Consider the following 21,273-nt stretch of genomic DNA (forward strand, 5'->3'; position numbering starts at 1 on the left):
ACCCGTGCGTGTGTGGGACCACTGGAGCCCCAGCACCTCTCTCTCTCCGCCTCCCCCACACTCACGCTGTGAGTATGAGGCTTGTCTGTCCTTTTGGGCGGGAAGGACCAGCAAGAAACAAAGCCCTCCGTGGAAGACAGACAGAGCTCAGTCCTCTGGAATATTCCCCCTCCAGCCCCAGAGGCCCCTCCCCCTCCAGAGGAGGACCCACCAAGTGATGCAGACTCGAAAGCCCTTACAACACACCTTGTGAGGGCCACGGACTTTTATTGACGGGGGAATGCCAGCGGCGTGTCCCCGGGGGCTCAGGTGCGTGCTGGGAAGGCACCCCGGGGGGGTCCTGGCTACGTTAGTGGCACCGACACGGGCAGGGCCTGGGTTCAGAAGAAGCCAAGCTGCTTCTTCTCCTGCTGCTGCCTCCACTTGGCCATGCTATAGAATTCTTCCTTGGACTTCCCAAAGATCTCTTGGAAGTCAGAGTCTGAGAGATAGAACTGGCGGGGGGAGGGTACAGGGCCAGCGTGTCAACTGAGCCCAGAACCCTGGCCCATCCACCCAGGGGTGTCATCGCAGGGCTCAAGGCTCTCCTCTCCCACATCTCTCTGCCCATCATCCCCTCTGAAACACACGTCTTCCCGGGCAACCTGCCCACCGCCCACCATCAGTGGGTCATGTCCCGGGTTCCTCCAGCTCAGTTTTAGATGCATCGGTTCCGGGGGCAGTGAGTGGCAGGGGGGCCTCGGGCACCCACCTCCTTGCGGGCCGGGTCCACACCCTCTGGCAGGTCCTCAACAGCCTGATGCATTAGCCGTTCGCGGGGCAGGCTCCCATTGATGGTGGGTCTGGGGCTGCTGTGGTGGCTGTTGGTGCTGGCGTCACCTGCCTTGGGTCCTGGCTGCAGCTCATTCCCTGAGCCGTCCTGGGAGCCCTTGAGGGTCTGCAGGGTCAAAGGGTCTGCCCCGCCATTGCTTGGCCCTCTAGACAGCTGGAAGTCGTTGAGTTCCTGCTCAGAGAGGGGACTCAGGCTGGGCGTATGGAGGAGAGGCTCCCATGCGGAGGCCACACTGAGCCCACTGGGCCTCTTGCCCCCACTGCAAACCCTGCCGTCCACCAGGGCCTGGCTCCTTTCTTGTCCGTTCTGCCCATCTGGATCATGCCGACCAAGCCTAGACCCTGGTGGGAGCTGGGAGGGGGCGGGGCGGGAGAACCCAGTACTCACGGCTGTTATCTCACATATGGCTGGCATTGCTCCCAGGCTGCCATCCACCACCTCCTTGTAGGACTGGTCGTTCTGGGGGCAAGAATCAGGGCGGGGGCAGGATGGAGAGCACCCCTGGCACCCAGGAGGGGACCTGACGGCAAGACCAGCTCTCCGCCACCCACACGGGAGGTCCCCGGACAAGGCGATGCCTCCTCCCAGTCTGCTCAGGGCATACTCTCCCTGGAGTAGGGCGGGGCTGGGAGTTCAGGCCTCACTCACAGTCCACTTGTAGGGGTCCCAAGCGAGGAACCATCCAGTGAAGGTGGGGGGCTCATGGCCCTGCTTGATCACCACGATAGGCGTGGCGGGGCTCCTCCCTGCCGGGTGGGTCTTCAGGTACTCCTGGCCCCAGTCCACCGCCTCCTTCTTCCACTTGCTGGCAGCTTCCCCGAGCCACAGGAAGATCTGGGTCACAGAGGGGGCCTGGCCTTGGGCGAGTGGAGGGGCTGCCCGGAGCTGACCACTCCCTTCCCACTTCTGTCCATTAACTGGTCTCACAACCCCTCCACACACCCCAGCCAACCAGGCACAGCCAAGCAGGCTGGCCGCCATACCCATACACCCATCAACATGCCAGAGAAGATCACAGGCGTGCACATATACATTCAAGTCACAAGTATTTATTGAGTACCTATGATGTGCCAGGCACTGTTCTAGGCACTGGGGGTTCAATAATGGGGGAAAAGCAGGCAAAAATCCCTGCTCTTACAGAGCTTTCTTTTTACTGGGGAGACAAAAATAAGTAAAATATGTACTATATCAGATGGAGAAAAGGCAGGGAAAGAAGACACCAAGTGTGGGGGCGGGGAGGCAGAAATACTGCTATTTTTTCTTTTAACGTTTACGACAGAGAGACAGAATATGAGCAGGGGAGGGAGAGAGAGAGGGAGACACAGAATCCACAGAATCCGGAGCAGGCTCCAGGTTCTGAGCCTGTCAGCACACAGCCCGATGCGGGGCTTGAACCCACGAACAGTGAGATCATGACCTGAGCTGAAGTCGTCAAGATGCTTAACCGACTGAGCCACCCAGGCGCCCCAATACCGTCATTTTAAATTAGACTCAGGGAGAGCCTTCCCGAGAAGGTAACGTTTGAGTAAAGAGCTGGGGGAAGCGTGGGGAGCAAGTCGAGTGTTCTAACCGGAAGAAACAACCAGTGCAAAGGCCCTGAGCGTGTTAGGGGAGTGGCAGGGAGGCCACTGTGGCTGAGGCAGAGCCAGTGGAGGGGCAGAGTGGGAGCACATGGGCACTGAGAGGGCCGTCAGGTCTTGTGGGCTGTAGGAAGGGCTTTGCTGAGTAAGATGAGAACACGCAAGCCTCGTGGCTGCATCCACACAGTGTCACAGACCCCGTGACACAGACACCCACATGATCGCAGCTACGGACACACGATCCCCTACAGTCACACGTGGCCACACGTAAACACGATCGCGCCCCATCACACAGTCGCACGCGCTCCTGGAAGACGCAGGTAGCCCTAAACCGCTGCTGCACGTAGCCTCCCAGAAACATAGTGACCCTGCCACACAAACAGTCACTCAGTCACTCACTGCGGTCACCCAGTCTCTTAGTTTCCCCAGTTACAGCCAGGGTTCGACCACGGCCAATACAGTCACACACAGGAAGCACACGCGCGCACACGGTCAGTCATTCGCTTTGCAAACGCTCACGCTGACACGTTAGCCACAGGCACCCGGTCACCCGGAATCACACGTACCGTCACAAGGCACACGGTGGCGCCCAACCACAAAACTGGTCACAATCGCACACAAGTCCCAGACGTAGCCAGAGTCTCCTGCAGCCTCCTGGTGACACGGAGTTGCCCGTGGTCACACAATGCATGCACAGTCACTCACGTGACACTCACGTGTCTCACTCACGTGTTACAGCGTCACACGCCATCACACAGACTCCCCTACAGACTTACACAGCCGGAAACACACAGCCATGCACACTCAAGCCGGTTGCACAGACACGGAGACCCCCCCACCCCCACTCACACCCCAGCCGGACAGGGGAGGCCACCTCACCTCCTGCCAGGTGTCCAGTAACATGATGTCATACTTGTCCAGGTCCTCTTGACTAAAGAACACCATTTCCGTGAGGACCAGGTGGCCCATGTGGCTGGAGCACTCAAACAGTCGGGGCTGGAAGCCGGAGACGTCCTCGGGGAGCCTGGCCAGCGTGGGCAGCCAAGCTGTGAGGGGCGCACACAGAACTACGCCTCTCGGCAGCCTGGACCGAGCCGGCCCTCAGCACAGAGCCCCCGCCCCAGGGGAGGGGGACAGCTTCTCCCGGAGCGGACGCACGGGCCCTCCTCTGGGTTCCCCCCATCCCATAATTCACTCCAGAGACACCCTGCTGCTCTCTGGGCCCCAGCCTCAGCGTCCCCATCTGTCAGCGGGAAAGCACATTACGTGACCTGTCTCGCCACGGCCAGCTGTGACACAAGCCGCCCCGGGAAGCTGCCCAGCAGTGGCCCCTGGGAAGGGGACGGCTGGCTTAGCGGGGCAGGGGGGAGGGGTGTTGGGTTGGGGCCCTGCCCTCCCCTGGTCCGGGCTGGGAGCCGGCCTCAGGCCCGAGGTGGGAGAAGGGAAGCTAGGCTGAGAGAGGGGGACGGTCATACTGGGGAGCTCAGGGGGCTTGGAGTGAGTACAGTGCCTACACCAGACCCGCAGACACACACAGCGGCCCTGACTCAGCCTCCTCCCTCGAAGGCCTCACCCGGCCTCAACCTCTGACACACACCCTTGTCCATTACACGCTCCACACACGCTGTTTATCCACATGTCACACCCACACCCACCCCCCCCCCCCCCACCTGGTACCATGACCCCTGCGGACTGCGGGTTGGGAGTGGGGCTTTGCTCCCTTGCCCTCTGTCACTGGTCAGGTCCGGGACTGGGACAATGCAGGGAGCCTGTTCGGCCAGCAGAGGGCGCCACTAGCCAGCTCTCCCGGGCATCTTCCTGATCCCAGTTACCCAGGGGCCGGGGAGTGAAGGGTAGGCTGCGCTCCCGCGAACTCCTGGAGTGGGAGACCAAGAGGCCTCCGTGCTGGGCGGGGGCCTCTCCAGCTCTCTGTGTGACCCTTAAGTGGTCACCCACCCTCTCTGGGTCTCAGTTTCCTCCTCTGTATAAGAACACCCTCCGCCCAGCCCCTGTCACCTCTTGTTGCTGGGGTAGGGAGCCAGGCCTCCCAGGGCCTCCCAGAAGCCGGGAGGCTCCTGACCCTCCAGCACCGTTTCCTTGTTCTCCCCAGAGACGGCAGAGACCGCCGTCCGCGCCATCTCTCGCTGGTCACCGCTACAGCCCTGGCCCACAGAGAGCTGGGTCAGGCCCTGAAGGGGGAGGGGTCTTCACCTCCAGCCCCACCTCCCCCACTCACAGGGGACTCTGGGGAGCTGGGCCCGAGTCACAGGAGGCCAAGGCTGATGTCAGGGCACGCATGAGCAAGGGATCCCGCCTTCCCCCCTCCCAGGACTGGGACCCTCTCCTGGTCCAGAGAATGGGATGGGGACCCCAGGCTCGGGAGTCATTTGTGGTTTATGAGCATTGGAGGAAACTCTGGCAAACCGGACTAGGCCTCCATTTCCTCCCCCCGAGACACTTGGGAAGAAGGACATGCTCATCGCTTGAAGCAGGAAGGAGGGGAGGCAGTCTGGGCCTGGCCTGCCTCTGACCAGCAGACTCCCAGATCTACTAGTCACTTTCAACCTCCCCCCAGGTTCCAGAGGGACCCCACTCCTGGCCTAGCTGAGGCTGGACACGAAGTCTGCATCTCCTGGGAAGGAGACCCGTCCCTTGCCTGGCACACCACCCGAGGGATAAGTCGAGAGGTCAGTGATATAAGTACCTTTCCAAACCAGAGGTAGCAGATGCTAGCTGTGACCAGCAAGAAGATGTCATGGGAGTTGAGGGCTGAGGCGCGGGCTGGTACCTCCACGGTCCTGGTGTTGCAGCTGTCGGTGCCTTGCACGTGGAAGAGCCTTGTAGCAGGTGCCGGCTGCTCCTTCCCATCGTGTCCCGTGTGCCCCTGTAAGAGGGCTGGGCCTCAGGATGAGGCAAGGGCTCCTGGGAGCCGCCTCCCTGTCCCGGTGATGGACAAACTGCCCTGGGGCCCACCAGACCCTCGCCTGAAGCCACCACTGTTTTCTAGACCCTCTGAGTGTAGAGCGTGAGGGTCCCGTCAGCCTATGACAGGGAACCAGGCCCTTTCTAAATGGATCCCTCCCCCATCTCCAAGGAGTCAGGGCACGGTTTCCCCCAGGCCTTATAGACAGAAAATGGGGACCCCAGGCAAGGCCCTGGGTCCCTTTCAATTCAACTTCTTCTCCTGTGCTTCTGCTTGGCGACTGGCTCTGGGGACCAGGGGAAGAAACTGAAGCGGGGGTCACTCTTGGAGCTCCTGGGTATCTAACGGCACCAGGAAACCTGGGGTGGTAAACGGGCCCCTGGGCCGAAGAGAAGCTTAGCACGTGCATGTAAGGGCTATGGGCACACGGAAGAGCCGGCAAGGCTGCGGGAACAGCAGCAAAGTGGGCCCTACCTGGAAGACCACCAGCTGGCCCTGGAAGATGGCGAGGAAGTGAGGGGTCTCGCTGCCCATGGTCACGTGCTCCTGCACCAGGGCTCCCCGGTACATGAGGTCCAGCTCCTCGGCATTGCAGTTCAGGGCTTTGACATCACGCGTGGTGGCGCGGTGGCCCTGCAGGTGGGGATGGCAGGGGCCGGGAGCGGCTCTTAGATCCCATTCTCAGAGCCTCAGCTCTGGGGCCTGAAGGTGCCCACCACCCCTCTCGGGCCAGCGTACCCGCCACAGGTACAGGATATACTGGACGTGGCCCATCCTCTGGTAGGTGTAGAGGACGAGGTAGCAGTTGCCTGCACACAGCTGTGCATGACGCTCGGGGTCCACGGGCTGTCTGCCTAAGTCCTGGATGCACCACACCTGGAGAACAGAGGCCCAATGGGCGCGGCCGGCTCCTCCTCTCGAACCAGCCTGGCCAGTCTGTGCCCAGCCAGAAAGCTCCCCGTGGCCTCCGGGCCTGCCTCATCTCTGCCAGGCCTGCACAAGGATCTGCAGGTGACCCTTTCCGCCATGGGCCCCCGGGACCCGCTGCACTTGCGCTGGCCCGCGGTCGGCCAGGACGCAGTTGGCGTGCGGTGCCTGGGACGGACAAGCAGTGAGGGCTCCAGAGGCTGCTGGGATGGACCTGAGCCCTGCCACACACCGCCCTCACCCTGCCCCCGCCAGCCACGGCAGGTTAGGGGCAGGCAGCTCCTGGCACAGCCGCTCGGGGCTCAGGCCAAGGCTGCAGAAGCTGGGCAGACGCGAGCCCTTGAGCTCTGGGAAAAATTCTTTTCTCAAGTGTCACTTAAAAAGACAAAGCCTATTCAGAGACTGAAAGGAAAATACTTCCTTATACTGAAGAGCGTGATTTCCTGTTCCTATGGGTAGCGAGCATGGGTTCTGGAGCCTCAAACCCCAGGCAGGCCGTGGGGGCAGTGAGACCCTTCTGAGCTTCAGCCTTTCCCACCTGGAAAGTGGGCATAGCCACGCCCACCTTGACAATGGCAGGAAACAAAGTCTGGACATCATGTGCCCACACAGGGCCTGGTAGCTGTCTCTGGGGAAGGTGTCCTCCAGACCAGAGCAACCAGTCTCTTGCAGAAGAGACTGACTGGGACCACGTGCGCTACCCAGGAGCAGCACTTCCCTGGCAGCTAGGCCTCCTGGATCAGGGGCTCCCCTGGCCGGCCTGCCTGCCTGTTGGAAGGGATCCCCTCCCGGCGTCTGTGCTTGGAGCCCGAGTGGCAAGACCTCCTTCCTTCCCACCTTTGCCCTCCCCTCTGTGTTGTCCCCCTCTGTGTACCCCATCTCTCTTGCTCTTCATCCCATCCCCCCAACTCTGTCTCCTCCCTCCTCTTTCTCAGTCTCTTCTGTCTCTCCCTGTCCTCCTTCCCTCTCTTCCCTTCTCCCTGCTCCCCCACACCTTGCCACGTCTCCTCCTGTCTTGGTCTCTTCTAACAGCCTCTGTCCATCCATATTAGGACAAATACAGGAGGGAACCTTGGAGAAATGGCATTTTCTCTGACCTCGACCTACCTTGAGAACTAGGAGCCCTTCACATGGGCCCAGAAGTCCTGTTCCCAGAATTTTACAGCATCCCCACACCAGCCATGGGCCAGATGGAACCAGAGTTTTTGCCTCCACTTTATAGGTAAAAAAAACTGAGGCCCAGAGGAATGAAGGGCTCTACGAGGGATCAGATGAGATGTCAAGATGCAATCCCTACGTCTCCCAGAACACTGATCTGAGCCCAGGCAGCTGACAGTATGTGCCTGTGTGGGCGGCGACAGATTACATGTGACGCTGTACCCTGTCGGTGTGTTCCTGTGGGTTGAGCATTCTGTGTGTCTATGATCACGCGTGAGGCAGAATTTGTACAATTACATGTTTGCAGTTGGTTAACTTGGCTGATTGGGTGCAATTAGGCATGTGCGTCTGTGTCTGTGGCATATGTACGGTTGTGTCATATATTCGACCGAAGGGCACAATCAAGTATCTTGAAGCGTTACCGTGCGGTGTGCCAAGTGTTACCTGAGCAAGTGGCCACAGCTGCACAGATTGATCAGGCGTCACGCGTACGAGCCAGCAGGAGGGAGGACGTGTGTATATGTACACACGCCCCTGGGTGTCCCTGCGTAGATGCGCAACTTGGGGCACTTTAGCAGCCATACCATTCAGCTGAAGACAAAGCCTGCCCCTGTGTGCCTATCTTCTCCCAGCCGAGCTAATGTCCCCTTACCTCCACCTTCCCGGAAGCGTCGTCCACCATCCTGAGCTGGGCAGCTAGCTCAGGCTGACTCTGCAGCTTGCCCACATCCGGCCTTACCTGAATCGATTTACCTGACGGGAGGACACGGGGTGTCGCGGGCGTCCTCGCCTTCGCCAACCGCGTCCGCCCATCACTCAAAAGAAAGCCCACTCTGGCCACGCTCCCCAACCCGGTGGCGCTTTCTGGGGGCTGCCCCCTGGCGGCCCCACTCTGTCCCCCGCAGACCCCGCTCCGCGTGGGCCGCGCCCCGCCCCAACTATCTCCCGCGCCTGGTCCCGCTTAGTCTTCCGTCCAACACGAGGTCCAGGGTGCCGTCCCGCGCCGGCCCCGCCCCGCCCGCTCTCCCATCCCGCCCAGGTTCTGGGTGCGGCCCCACGCCGGCCCCGCCCCCAAGGCCACGCCCCCGACCTTGTCCCGCCCGCTCTTCCATTCCGGCCGAAGTCCCCGCCCCACCTCTCGGGCCCCGCCCCTCAGGCCCCGCCCCGCGCGCTCACTTAGCCTGCCGAAGTTCTTGTTCCCGCGCTGCTTGGTAGACCAAGACTGGAAGAGCTGTTTAAACGAGGCCGACTCGGCGCCGTCGTTCACCACCTCCACGTTGGTGTAGGTCGGGTAGCCTTTGGCCTGGATGAAGCGCTGGAGCGGGGGCTCTGTCAGGCGTGCGGCCCGAGGGCCCAGTTCTCCGCTCCACCCTCGGGGACCTGACGCTCAGCTGAGCGCAGAGCAGTATTAATTAACCGCGCTCATGACCCGCTTAAGAAGCTGGCTCCTTTACTACCGACTTCTCTGAGGTCCCTGAGGACAAGCAAGGTCCCTTTAGTCTGCGCCTCGGGAAGGGCGGCCCATGACAACCGCCGCCCCCTCCAGGCGCCAGGCAGAGCCCTGTCTCCCCTCCTCGACAAGGAGGCGGTGCCCAGAGCGGCTTGCTTCTCAGACCTCAAGGCAGGTCCACGTTTTACACGAGCACCCTTTTACACATGGTTTCTTGGGTGCTCGCTCCCCCAACCCCTGTCAGGGCTCCCAGGGCAGGCTGCATGCCCCTGGTACCAGAGAGGGACCCTCGGACCACTGGGCAGAACTGTGTCCCCGTCATCAGATTGGGTGCTTTGTCTCCAGGCTTAGACCCCAGGGCAAAGCCATGTCCTCCTCTATCAGACAGGCTCCTAGGGCAGGATGGATCCATCTCCTGGCCCAAGGATAGGACTACCTTCCCTTAAAGGCCCCCAGGAATGGATGTGTCCCAGCTTAGATTTCAGAGTACTGCCATTTCTTCCCTCAGACCCCAGGGCAGCTCAATGTCCCCTTGAGACAGGGCCCAACAGCTTTACCAGAGCCCGGCTGAAGGCAGCCTTTTTCTCTTGGAGGCTGGACAGGCGTCCCTGCCACACGTAGATCTTGAAACCACCCTGGTCCAGGATATAGTAGTCCTGGGAGCAAGACAGGGACTGGTTGGTAGGTGGCCCAGACTGGGCTGGGGTCATGGGTGGGCGGGGATGCATGACGAGCCGGGGACCAGGCCTGTCTCACCTCTTCCCACAGTAGGTCTTGGGTTAGTGGGCAGGTCGCCAACTCCTGGATCACCAAGTCCTCATCCTTTTCACAGACACTGGGGGACAGGCATCCAGAGGTGGGCAGCTCAGCCCCTCCGTGGGCTCCACTCCAGCCCCCTTTAGTCCTCGCAGAGGCAGAAGGCATGGGGTCTGGGGCCCCAGGTTGAAGTCGTAACTTCACCACAGCCTTGCCGTGGAGCCTTAGGCTACTCTCTGGCCCTCCAGTGCCTCAGTTGCCCTATCTGTACAATGGATTTCTCAGAAGAGCAGTCATGCAAGAGTACAGGCTGGACCCAGAGCCCCACATGGCTTGCTCCAGAAACCCACGGGCCTTTTCGGGAGGCCTTTCTAGAGACGCTGTGTTACAGCTGGAACGACAGACGTGCAGACCCAGGCATGCAGACTCTGCCCACTCCCAAGATCTGCTCACTGGTAGAGACGGACGCTGGCTTTCTGCAGCTGGTTAACACTCTTGTCGGGCCTGGTGGCAGGCACGTTGCCCACTCTGCAGCCCAGCACGGCTTCCATGATCCGCATGAGGTCAGTGGCTTCAACTTCATCATCCACCACGCCAATCTGTGCACGACCACCGCGCTCCCTGTCCCGGAGGCTGCAGGTCAGGGCCAGGCCCTGCAGGAGAGGACCTGGCAGTCAGGGCTTCCCCATCATGGCCCCCGCTCACCGCTGACAGTCTATCCCAGATCCTTCCCGTCGCAGCTCAGCTCCCAGAGGCTGGGGTCAGGGGCAGGGTCTGGACTCAGCTTGCACATAGCAGGTGCTTCTAAGGTTGTAGTGGCACAACCAAGCCCACCTCCTGAGGGGTCTGGAGGATGGACACCCTTCTGCCTGAGCTCTGCATCCCTTAGTTCCCAGGGTAGACACTGACCCGTGCTTTCTCAGGAATGCTGGTCTCAGGCCCATTCCACTGGATCATCACCTTGCCCAGGTCCAGCAGGAAGATGTCCCCCTTATTAAAGCTGCTCCAAGAGAGCTCCACCTGCCAGAGCCAGGAGGGACAGGGCAGGAAACAGGGTGCCATACCACCAGCACCCAGGTGGAGGGGCACCACAGCCCATCTCCACCTACATGAGCACAGCTCACTCGTGTGCACGAGGCTGTGTGCAACCTGGTGTATGTGTGACCACTGCACCAGTATTGTGGTGTGTAAGCACGCATCTGTGTCACCGTATGAGACCTTGAAGGTCACCCTGTGGGTGTAGCTGTGTGCCTCTCTAGGCACTACCGGAGGTAATGCTGCATTTCACGGGATCTACAGGATTATGACACTCTTCCCTCCATGCATGTCTGCAGCTGCACATCTGTATGCGTAATGTGTACACAAGCGGAGCGTATCTGTTTACCCATGGGTGTAGATGTGTGTGTACACGCTCATGTGTACGTATATGGGGGCACATCAAATGGGAACCAGTGCGTGAGCTCGTGGGTGACAACGTACGTGTCTCCGCATGGGGGACAACGTGCTATCCGTGGAAAAGGATAGTTATCATCCAAACAGAGACACTCTGGGGAGTAAAAGGACGCATGCTGAATAATTATGCCAATGTGATGGGCAAAACCTGGGCTGCGCATTGTCCCTGCACGACCAGGGATGTATGGTCACTGAATCTGTGGGAGACAGCATGTGCGCCCGTGGGTGGTGAGGACGATGCGCCCGAAGAGTGTGGGGCTGTGCACCCCCCGCCCCACAGCATGCTACTGCCCACGGTGCTTACACAGACCATCCGGGTGCACCGTTTGGTCCGCCTCGCCTCCCCAAGTTCTTAGTGTGCCCACGGGATGGGTGAGAAAACAGGATCAGAGGAGCCACGGAGGGGTGGGGCTGGCAGCCTGGCTCTGCCTTCCCCCTCCTCCTTCAAGATGGGCCACCTGGGAATGCCGACAGCGACAGCGCACGGTGCCCCCACCGCCCGCCTCCACCCTCCGCGCTTCCCTGCACTTCGGCACACAGTCCGACCTGAGCCCGAAGATCAAGCGACACCCGGGGCAGTCCTCACCTCCGCGGCCGACACGTGCTTCCTCCCCTGGACGTGCAGCAGTCGCTGGATGTTGTACAGGTTGGTCTCCACGTGCGTGAGGGCAGAGGCCAGGCCCCCTCTCCTGTAGCTGGGGTGGGGGCGGGGGGGGGGGGAGGGCATCACAGTTAAGACCCTCCACAGCTCCGTGCAGGAGTGAGTGCAGGTGTGAGCACACACGTGTGCAAGCGGATATGAAAAGTGTGCACAAACGCATGAGCACACACATGGGGCGGGAGTGTGCGTGTAGATAGGCGGACACGTGCGTGTACCTGTACGTGTATGCGTGCAGGGCATAGTATGTTTATCCGTGTATAGATGTAAATACATGCATGTTGTGCACATGCGCATGTACCTGTATACCATGTTTGTATACTTGTATACCACGTATACAAGGAGGGGCATAAGGGCATCTGTTTATCCACGTAAGTATAGATGTGAGTGCATGCAATTTGGCAGCAGCACGTTTGTGTGCACACAGACACGCACATTGACGTACATGTGTAGACGAGCCCTCCTATAGGCCCATCGTATGGGCATGGTGTGTTCTCTGCGGGTGCGTGCACAAATGCGTTCCCGTAGGGGGTTTAAGTGTACGAATCAGAAACGACCCAATACTGGCATTTTCCTACGGTTTAACTGAATATGTTGCAGTTATTAATTTAGTACGTTGTGAAGCAATTTACAGCAAAAGACATATTTCTAGCGGGCACAGTAACGGAAAGGCAAACTCAAAACACCCTTGGCGTCCACGCCGGGGTATACACCCAAGGGAAATGAAAAACACGTCCACACAAAAAACTTGTAGAGGAGGCGGACGTCAACCAAGTGCAGTGTGGTGATCACTTCACGCTGCCTCTAAGCCACAGCATCAAGCTAGTGATGCACGTCAATTATATCTCGATAAAACTGGGGGTGGGGGGGTGGGGGGGAACCCGTGCGTACAAATGTTAACAACAGCATTACCCATCAGAGGCCAACGTGGAAGCAATCCAAACATCCCCTAAGTGATAAATACGTAAATACAATGTGTTCTATCCCCACACCATGTGTCGTACGGTTCCATTTATAAACATGTCCGGAATAGGCAAATTTTTGCAGACTGGATGAAGAAAATGTGGGGGTGGGGGGCGGGGGGCGGGAAGGGAGAGTGTTGGGAAAGGTACGGGGCTTCTTTTTGGGGTGACAAAGGTGTTCCGCAACTGTGGGCACGGTTGCCCAAGTCGGTGAACGTACTAAAAAAACATCACCGATCGTATACTTTACATGGGTCGGTTGTGTACAAGCGGGGACATAAGCGTATCTGTGAATTGGGGCAACATGGTAGGGTATGAGAGTTGTACCCCAGAGAGGACGTCTCCCCCTCGCCCGACACCCCCACACCAGGGAGGAGAGGGTCACCCCAGGCCGCCCAGCCACCCGCCGCCCCGGGGCCCCGCCCGCACTCACATGATTCCCGAGCGGAAGTAGCTGCGGAAACAGTCGGACTCGTGGCCCTGCGCCTCCCGGTGCTGCACGGTGGCGCCACCCAGCGTCTCCTGCAGCTGCTGCACGAAGGCTTCGGCCGCGTCCTGCGCCTCGGCGCCCGCCTCCTTCCCCGCCCAGTAGTGCAGGTCGCTGCACGCCCCCTGCGTGGCCTTGAGGCTCTGGGGAACCTAGGGCCCAGGTGTTTGGGGGCGGGGGGTGCAGAGGCCCCAGGGGTGGGGTGGAGACTGAGACCCAGGATGCGCTGAGGGCCTTGAGGGGACTGGGCAGGCGCCTCCCCGGGGCTGGAGGTCCAAGGCGGGCAAAGAGGCCTCAAAGGCAGGAGCCCCCTTGTAGGGTGGATGCTCTGGCTGCCGGCCTCCCTCTTCCTGGGATGGAGCTTGGTCTGCATCAGCAGACTCCCCAGCCGGGGGTCCCCACCCCTCAGACAGACTCCCCAAATGCTCACATGGAGGACGATGTAGCAGTGCTCTTCGAAAAAGTTCCCATAAGCCTTCTCGGGTACTGGTGCCATCCTCAGGTTCTGGGAGAGGAGCGTGCCTAGTGACAGCTCAGCAGGACCGTCCCCCAGCCACCTACCCTCCATGACCCTCTGGGGTGGGGGACAGGAGGGAGCTCCGAGTTGGTGGCGGGAGGGAGAAGCCTAGTCTCAGAGACTGCGCACTCTCTGTGTCCCCAGCTCTGCTGTCTGGCTGTGCCCCTCACCTCGATGATCCATACGTGGAGGTCCCTGCGGCTCTCAGTGGCTGGGAGGCCCTTGTTGACGTCCATCCTAGGCCAGGTGGGAACGAGGGAAGAAACAAGAGCCAGAGTCCTCAGGCCCCGGCCACCTGTGCTCTGGGCTCCAGGCAAGAACTCTCCCCACCTGCAGCTCTCCAAAGCGCTGTCAGCATAGAACAGGCCTTTCATTCGGGGGGCTCTCAAGTCACAAATGGCAGCAAAGCAGGACAGACCCTGGCACAGAGGCTTTGCAAACAGGGAACAGGTTTGTCGTCTGTGGTCGTGCTCCTGAAACAGGGCCAAGCTCTGTGGGCAGGGATGGGTCTTGAACATAGGGACCTCTGCAAGCAAGCAGTGAGAAACAGGCTGTGCAGACAGACGAGATCTGCAGTCAGGGGCAGTCACTGGAGACAGAGGCAGGTTATGCAGACAGGCAAAGGTTGTGCTGGGAACAGAACCGATTCTGCAGCCAGGGGTAGACCCTGCACACAGACTCCTGGTATTCGACTGAATCCTGCAGACAAAGACAGGCTCTGCGTTGAGGGACAGAGCTGCCAATAGGCCTGGGTCTTCCAGGCAGTCAGGGACAGGCTATGCAAAGAGACACGGCACCCTCGGAGAGTGATAGGCTATGCGGACAGAAAAAGGCTCTGCATACAAGCATAGGCTCTGCAAACAGGGACAACTTCCTCAGACTGAAGAAAGGGATACAACAAGCACAGGGTCTCTTGGCAAAAATGAGTTCTGTAGTCAGGGACCAACTGTCTGCGTAAGGACAGCCTGAACAAAGAGACACCGACTCTATCCAGGGAAAGTCAGACAAACAAGCAGCCGGGCAAACAAGCGAAGGTCGTGAACACAAAAAAGACTCTATGAACAGCTCCCGATTCCGCAGGCATGGAGGAACTTTGCAGGTGGGGAAAGACTTCGTAAATGTGGGTGGGGACAAACCCTTAAGGTAGGTATCCTTTATATAAGGGACAGACGGCAGACACGGACAGGTACATAGATACGCAAGGCTCTGCAAACAGCACAGCATCTGCCCAGACAGAGGCAGTCTCTTGAAGTAAGCAAAACCTCTCTAGGCATGGTCCGACTCTGCAAGCAGGAACAGCCTTGCAAAACAGACCCAAATCCTGCATACAGGGAGATGGGAACAGGCTGGGCAAACCATCATGAATGCTGCAAAGAGATCCAGACTCTGACAAAAGACACAGGCTCTGCAGACGGAGGCTGTACACACAGAGACTTGGCAGATCGGAAGAGGTTTTGTAAGCTGACAGTGCTCTGCAAACAGACGGGTTCTGTTAACAGCGACAGCTTTTCAGAGAGGCAGGGTTTGCTGAAATGAGCGGGCAGGGAAATCAGCTTTGCGTTCAAGCACGGGTGTCCCAGACTTGGGCAAGATCTTGAAACAGGGCTGGGGTGTGTAGGGAGCCCAGGTTCTGCAAACAGGGACAGACCTCATAGAAAAAGATGAATTCTGGCAACAGATAAAGGCTCTGTGAGTAGGGGCACATTCTGCTAACAGTTACACGTAGAATTAGGAACAGAGTGTGCACACAGGATAGGCTCCGCAAACGGGAATGTGCTCCGCAGAGAGACACAGGTGCTCCCAGATAGACACGGTGACCTCTGACAGCGATAGCTCTTCATAGGAATGGCTCTTACAAGCAGGTACAGTTTTTATCCAGGGAAATTCAGATGGGGCGTGCAAACGGCTAGAGGCCCCCCCCCAAAATGTCAGAGGTTGCACAAATAGGGCTCAGGTTTCGCAGACAGAACCGTACTCTGAAATAAGAAAAGCCTCTGCAAACAGGGGCATAGTCTAGAGACAGACTGCGGAGGAAACAAGGTCTGCTGACAGGGACGGGTACTGCAAACAAAGCTCTGCACACAGGAACAATGCCTTCAGGCACAAAGAGGCATCCCAGACGAGGACCCCAGGCAAACTCCGCAGACAGGGAGAGGTTCTACGCGCAGGGCAGCGTCTGCCGTGACAGCAAATCTTGGACCCAGGGAAGTAGGGACAGACCCTCTAGAAAGCCAGGTTCTGAAAAAAGACTCTGGAAAGAGCCTCAAGACACAGGCTCAGGAGGCACGCCGAGAAGACGAGGTTTCTGCAAACTCGGGACAGGCGGCACACAAGGATGGCCTCCGACGACTGTGGTAGCAACAGGCTTAGCTCGCGAGAGAGGGTGGGGGGAGTCAAGCATGGGCCCTCTGAAATCCCCGAAACAGAGCTGAACTCTCGACAGACCCTGCGGACGGCCACAGGCTCTGCAAACAGTGGCTGAGCTCCCGCCGTGCCCTGTGGTTCTGAGCGGGCCTAGGAGAGCAGCCCGGAACGAGAGGCATCTGGGGAGGCCGGAGGGGGGCTCTGGGTTTTGTTGCGTCTTCGCAGGATGACTCTCGGCCCCCCCCAGGCTGCCCTGTAGCGTTCCTCCAGGAACCTGTGTGTGAGGTCCGGTCGTCCCTTCATCCGTTGGAGTTCTTTCTTCCATCTAACCTAAATCCGGCCGGCTGCAGCTTTTCTTGTCGCTGCGGCTTTGCCCGGCGGACCCACAAGTCACTTCCGTCTGAAGTCCTCCTTCCTAGGGACCCCCAGCGTAGCGTTCGCTCCTCTCTTCTCCCCGCAGGAACCCCTGTGGCTCTGCTGACCCTGCACGGCCCCGGGGCGGACTCGGTGGGAGAGTCCGAGAGAGGCAGAGGCCTCTGTGACTCATGCCGAACAGCCTGCATTCCTTCCACCTTTGTCCAGAACGCTGAGGGCTGGGCTCCCGGCCCTGGTGAGCTCACCGCTGACTGGGGGAAACTCCCAACCCTCTCGCGGCCTCTGGAAGCGCGGAGTGGGGGAGGGGGCCGCCCAGGGTTAGAGCTGCCCTCCAAGGCTCTGGGGGCCGCCGAGGCCGTGGCCACGCTCTCCCTCGCTGGCGCGGAGGGCTGCCAGGGCCAGGGGCTTGTGCTCTCGCGGACCCTCCAGCTCCCAGCCGCCCGCCCGCCACCCAGCAGGTGAACAGCCGTCGAGCGGACGGAGCCTGCTGCGCACCGAGTGCAGGGGGACGGGGAGCGGGGTCACCCTGTGCTCTGACGGCACCCGCGACTGCTCTTGCAGTACGTGCCTTTGGGTGTGACGGAGACATGCGTGACAAGCGGGCCCGGTGGTCGCGTAAAGGTGGTCCCAAGCACCAGAAAACGTGCGATGCCGCTGAGGGACAGGCGGCATGGTGACATTCAGCGGTGATGGGTAGCGACGGCGACCGGGGCACAGGTGGGCGGTGGCCACAGGTACAAACTACGGGCTGTAGAGCATGTGACAGCGTGAAAGCGCGACAGGGTGACAGGAAGCGTGGCTGGCCACCAGGGGCCCGTGGGGGACAGGAAAGTCAAACTGGAGGCCAGAAGGTTGGGCCCGGGCTACTTTCACCAGGCAGGGTCAGCAGCACCCACAGGGGCTGGGTTCCAGCCTGGGGAGCCAAATTCTCAGGCGCCCAGGGCCTGAGGCCCTCATCCCCATGTAACCTGGGTGGCGGGGGCAGGGATGCTGACGGGGAGGGGGGCCGCTCTCTCCAGCACCCCCTCTCTCCTCCAGGCAGTCTCCTTCTCCCTCAGGGGGGCCCTTCCCTTCCCAGAGCACCTCCTCTAAACTGCCAAGCCCTCCCACCCTAGATGTCCCCTCTTCCCCTGGGTAACTCCCTTCTATCACCTACCCTGCGGCGAGCCCCCCACTGTGTCCTCTCCCCCCCTTCTGAAAGCCCCCTTCTTTTCCTTGGGGGCTTGCCCACTCCAGCCTGGGGCCCCCTTCTCTCCCAGATGCCTGGTTCCTCTTCTGACAAGCCCATCTCCCCCCTTCCCTGTTCCCTCTCCGTTCCTGGGCGCCCCTCTGTCCGCACTGGGCAGCCCCTCCCCCCCATCCTCCTTCCCCAGCCCCCTTCTTTCTGCCTTCCCTGCCCCCAGTGCTCCCTTCTCTCTCCCAGACCCCCCTACCCCCTTTCCCTGCTACACCCCTTTTCTCCCCCAATGCCCCTTTCTCCCCCGGCCTCTCCTCCTCTCCCCTGCGTTCTTCTCACCGCCAGGTGCCCCTTTCCTTTCCCAGCCCCCCTCCTCTGGCGCCCAGTGGCCACTTCCTCCTCCTGAGGTACCTGTGAAAGGGCGCACCCTGAGGTCACTTTGCCTGCTGGAGTCTGAGGAGGGAGGGCCGGGCCTGGGCCTCCAGGTATACGGAGTCTGGGCGACAGAGCCCCCACCTGTACAGAATCTGCCACTTTCTTCCCATCAGGCTCCAGGCCAGGGCCTCCCTGCCCCCATCAGTGTTGCTCGCTGCCCTCCAGGTTCCGGTGGCCCCCTGGCAACCCTGAGCCCCACGACCCCTTGCTAGACACCCCTGACTCAGAGCGGCCCCTCCCAGCCGATTCTGGAGCCCCCTCCTTGCCAGGCCTACCTGCTGGAAAGTGCTCTCTTTCCCGGCCAGTGGGCAGTACTGGGTCTGTCCCCCAACCTGTTCCTGCATGAAACTCAATCCCTGCTCCTGCCCAGGAGGACACACCCCACTGCCTGAGGGCTGGGCTTCCAATGTAGTCAGTCAGTCAGTCAACAAATATTGACCCAGCCCTCTGAGAACCACCCCGTCCCAGGCTCGTGGCTGGTCTGCCAGGCCTCACCTCCTGGGTACTGGTGGCCAAGAGACAGCAGGGCACGGAGGCCTGGGCTGGGCCAAGATGTGGGCTGTGGAGTATACTGTGACTTTCCTTCTCTGAGAGCCTGATGAGCCTCTCTGATCCTTGCCCACCCCCCCACCCCCACCCCCAGAAGGCCAGGTCACTCCAACAAACTTTAGAAGGAAGGAGGACCGAGCCTATTGAAGGTGGGGGTGGCAGTCTGGCTCTGTGAGACCCAGGTCATTTCAGGGCCTGGAGGTGGCCAGGGCTCCCTCTAGCATCTCTGCTGTCCTCCCTGCTGCCAATTTGGGTTTGCTCACAGCACAGCCCTCCCCGGGGAGCCCTGATGCCCTTCGTGGGAGAGGCCAGTCCAGCCCTTGCAAGGAAGACACCTTTCCCACACCTCGGGCTGCTCCCTGCTTTCCTTCCTGACTGTAGGGCGGGGGAGGTGCTGAACATAGAGCGTTCCAGAACTCTAGGAACAGGGCCACCCTTCCTTTAGGCCACAGGCCTCGGTCCCAGCCACGGCCCAGCCCGTGGGACGCCTCTGCTGGACACACTGCTGAAACCTGCCCAGTGGCCCCCATGTCGGGCCCTCACCCCCACTGCTCCCTGCCACAGAGAGGGGGCGGCTCCAGGAGATCCGGGTCGGCCTGTGCCCAGTAGGACCTACTGCCCGTGTGCGACTCTGTCGTTGGTGTTTTCTTTTGTAAGTCCCACTTTTAAAACAATTAGTTTATTTAAATTCTAGTTAGTTAACGTGATTGTGTTTAACCGACGGAGTGAATGGGTCCCTGTGTGTGAAGGGATGCCTGTGTCCCAGGGCAGTTGGTTAGTCCCTGTGTGTGTCTGACCTTGTGTGTGAGAGAATGGCTGTTAAATCCCCTGCTCCCTTCTATGACGGTGTGTGTTTGGCTCCACCTGTGCACGCCTGTTGCCCTCCTTCTTTTGTCCCCATGCTCAGCAAAATCCCGTGTCCTCAGCCCTCACTTCCTGGCCTCAGACTGTCCCCTCCGTGCGCTCTGCGTGGCCTTTGTTCCGGAAGTCCCTGGAAATTTCTCTTTCCAGTGCCTGCTCTTGTCACAGCCGGTGGTTGGTTCATCGTAGCCTCCTACTGCCCAGGGACCCCGCGGACCACCCTTTCCTCTGGAAACAGCACACAGACTCAGTGTTCTGCCCCCTCACTGGCCACTCTGCCCTCTCTGTTGGGACCTTCAAATGTCAGCAGGCACACAACTCGGGCCTTAGCTCCCGTGTCTTTTCTATTTTCTCCCAAGTTCCAGTTCCCAGGCTGTAAGTACCAGGGAAACATTAGTGTCTCTTCCGACACCGACTCCCACTCCTCCCGTCCCCCACCTGTCTTGTCACACGTCTCCTGGCAGGTCGGACCTCACACGTGACATCCATCCTCTGCTTCAAACCTTCCAGTGGCTTCCCTAAACAAAGCCCAAGTTGCCTGTCCCTCTGGCTGCCTCTCCATTCACTCGCCCCATTGCTCACTGTGTTGAAGCTACACATTTCTCATCGTCCCTTAAGACGCCAACCTCATTCTCGTCTCTGGGCTTTTGTACTTGGTGTTACCTCTGCCAGCAGCCTCTCCTCTAACTCTTCCCTCGGCTCCTTTTCTGCCTTCTGGCCTCAACCAAAAATGACACTTCCCCAGAGGGGCCTTCCCTGACCACGTTAGCTAAAGCAGGGCTCTTCTCAGCCGCCTGCCACGTTCCTCATCTTCCTAGCGCTTCCAGAAGCGGATCACCTTACTACTGACTGGGCTCTTGTTCAGCGTCGCGGTCCCCAGTTGCAGTGGGAGGTCCAGGGGGCAGCGCTTTGCCCGCTGCCGGGGCCGGCATTTCGAATGGTGCCTGGCACACCATAGCTGCTTAATAAATCTTTGTTGACGTCCTCCTGAGTCTCTGCCCTGATCACCTGGATCCTTTGCTGGGCCCCTTCCTGAAGCAGAGGCCTGGAGTTGAGCTTTCCCCGGAAGTCGGGTTCCACTCCCAGCCCAAGGGCCCATGGGCTGCGGGATTCTGGACCCACTCCTCAGGCTTTTTCTGAGCTGACATGTCCTCCTGTGAGAAGGCAGCTCTCTTTCTCTCTCTGTCTCTCTCTTTTGGGATTATCTCCGAAGGCCAGGCGGAAGGCTAAGCCAGCTCAGCTATACTATTGACAAAGGGGTAGGTGTGGCCCGCAGTAGGCGGGGCAGACGCGGGAAGCCGGCCACGCCCCTTCCGGCCTCGCCCCCAGGATCGCGGCGCTCTGGTTGTCCAGTGGCTGTCCCAGGTCTCATCAGAGTCCCCTCCGAGACAGATGCTCCTCGTGGAGACCAGGTCCTGCAGGCGGTGCGCCCCTCCGGAGTCCAGACGAGGCGTGGGGTCGCCCCCACGAGGGAGCAGATGGGGCGTGGGGTGGGACTGCCTGGGGTCTGAGTCCCACTACCTGAAAACATCCGGACCCCACGCCTTTCAGGAGAGCAGCCCACGTGGGCCCCTGCATCTGGTTACAGGTCACGGAGGAGCAGTGACACCGTCACCAGGGCCCAAGAGCGACTCTTCGGAGGGCCCCGTGGTGGGAACCGCTAGGGACCGAGGAAGGGGGGGGGGGGGTCTGTCGCTGTGCCCTCAGGGCCACCATTCTGATGGGCCTAATGGAGCCCGAGGATAGCCCCCAAAAGAGCCCTGGGTCCCTGCGTTCAAGGAGGTGTCGCTGCTTTGCGTTCCTGCGGCTC

General features: G+C 60.0%; 1 protein-coding gene across 17 annotated transcripts; it reads right to left on the reverse strand.

Annotated features, from left to right (window-relative positions):
- Positions 1–247: 247 nt before the first annotated feature.
- VILL (villin like) lies at positions 248–20,675 on the reverse strand. Of its 17 annotated transcripts, none has more exons than XM_053221691.1 (19): positions 20,090–20,675; positions 13,873–13,939; positions 13,616–13,690; positions 13,132–13,337; positions 11,665–11,773; positions 10,536–10,646; positions 10,080–10,279; positions 9,627–9,705; positions 9,428–9,526; positions 8,597–8,735; positions 8,073–8,173; positions 6,074–6,211; positions 5,810–5,968; positions 5,117–5,296; positions 4,429–4,574; positions 3,292–3,436; positions 1,481–1,666; positions 752–1,291; positions 248–494 (listed from the first exon to the last, which is right to left on the reverse strand). In XM_053221691.1, the coding sequence occupies exons 1-19, from the start codon at positions 20,092–20,094 to the stop codon at positions 381–383; spliced, it is 2,799 nt and encodes a 932-aa protein (XP_053077666.1). In that variant the 5' UTR covers positions 20,095–20,675; the 3' UTR covers positions 248–380. The 17 variants fall into 17 exon arrangements, with proteins under 17 accessions (XP_053077666.1, XP_053077662.1, XP_053077663.1 ...); XM_053221687.1 differs by having other exon boundaries at positions 13,616–13,759; XM_053221688.1 differs by lacking the exon at positions 20,090–20,675 and adding an exon at positions 18,329–18,671 and having other exon boundaries at positions 13,616–13,759.
- Positions 20,676–21,273: the final 598 nt, after the last annotated feature.

This window comes from Acinonyx jubatus, chromosome C2 (assembly GCF_027475565.1).
Source record: "Acinonyx jubatus isolate Ajub_Pintada_27869175 chromosome C2, VMU_Ajub_asm_v1.0, whole genome shotgun sequence".
Lineage (NCBI taxonomy): Eukaryota > Metazoa > Chordata > Mammalia > Carnivora > Felidae > Acinonyx > Acinonyx jubatus.

Excerpts from the sequence above, each read along its gene's own strand:
- VILL (XM_053221678.1), bottom strand. The coding sequence starts at position 14,220 with ATGTTCAAGACCCATCCCTGCCCACAGAGCTTGGCCCTGTTTCAGGAG. Across the intron at positions 13,338-13,615 it reads ACTGCTACATCGTCCTCCAT|GTTCCCCAGAGCCTCAAGGC; the intron begins GTGAGCATTTGG and ends CCTGGGCCCTAG. Across the intron at positions 10,280-10,535 it reads GCATTCCTGAGAAAGCACGG|GGCCTGGCCCTGACCTGCAG; the intron begins GTCAGTGTCTAC and ends CCTCTCCTGCAG.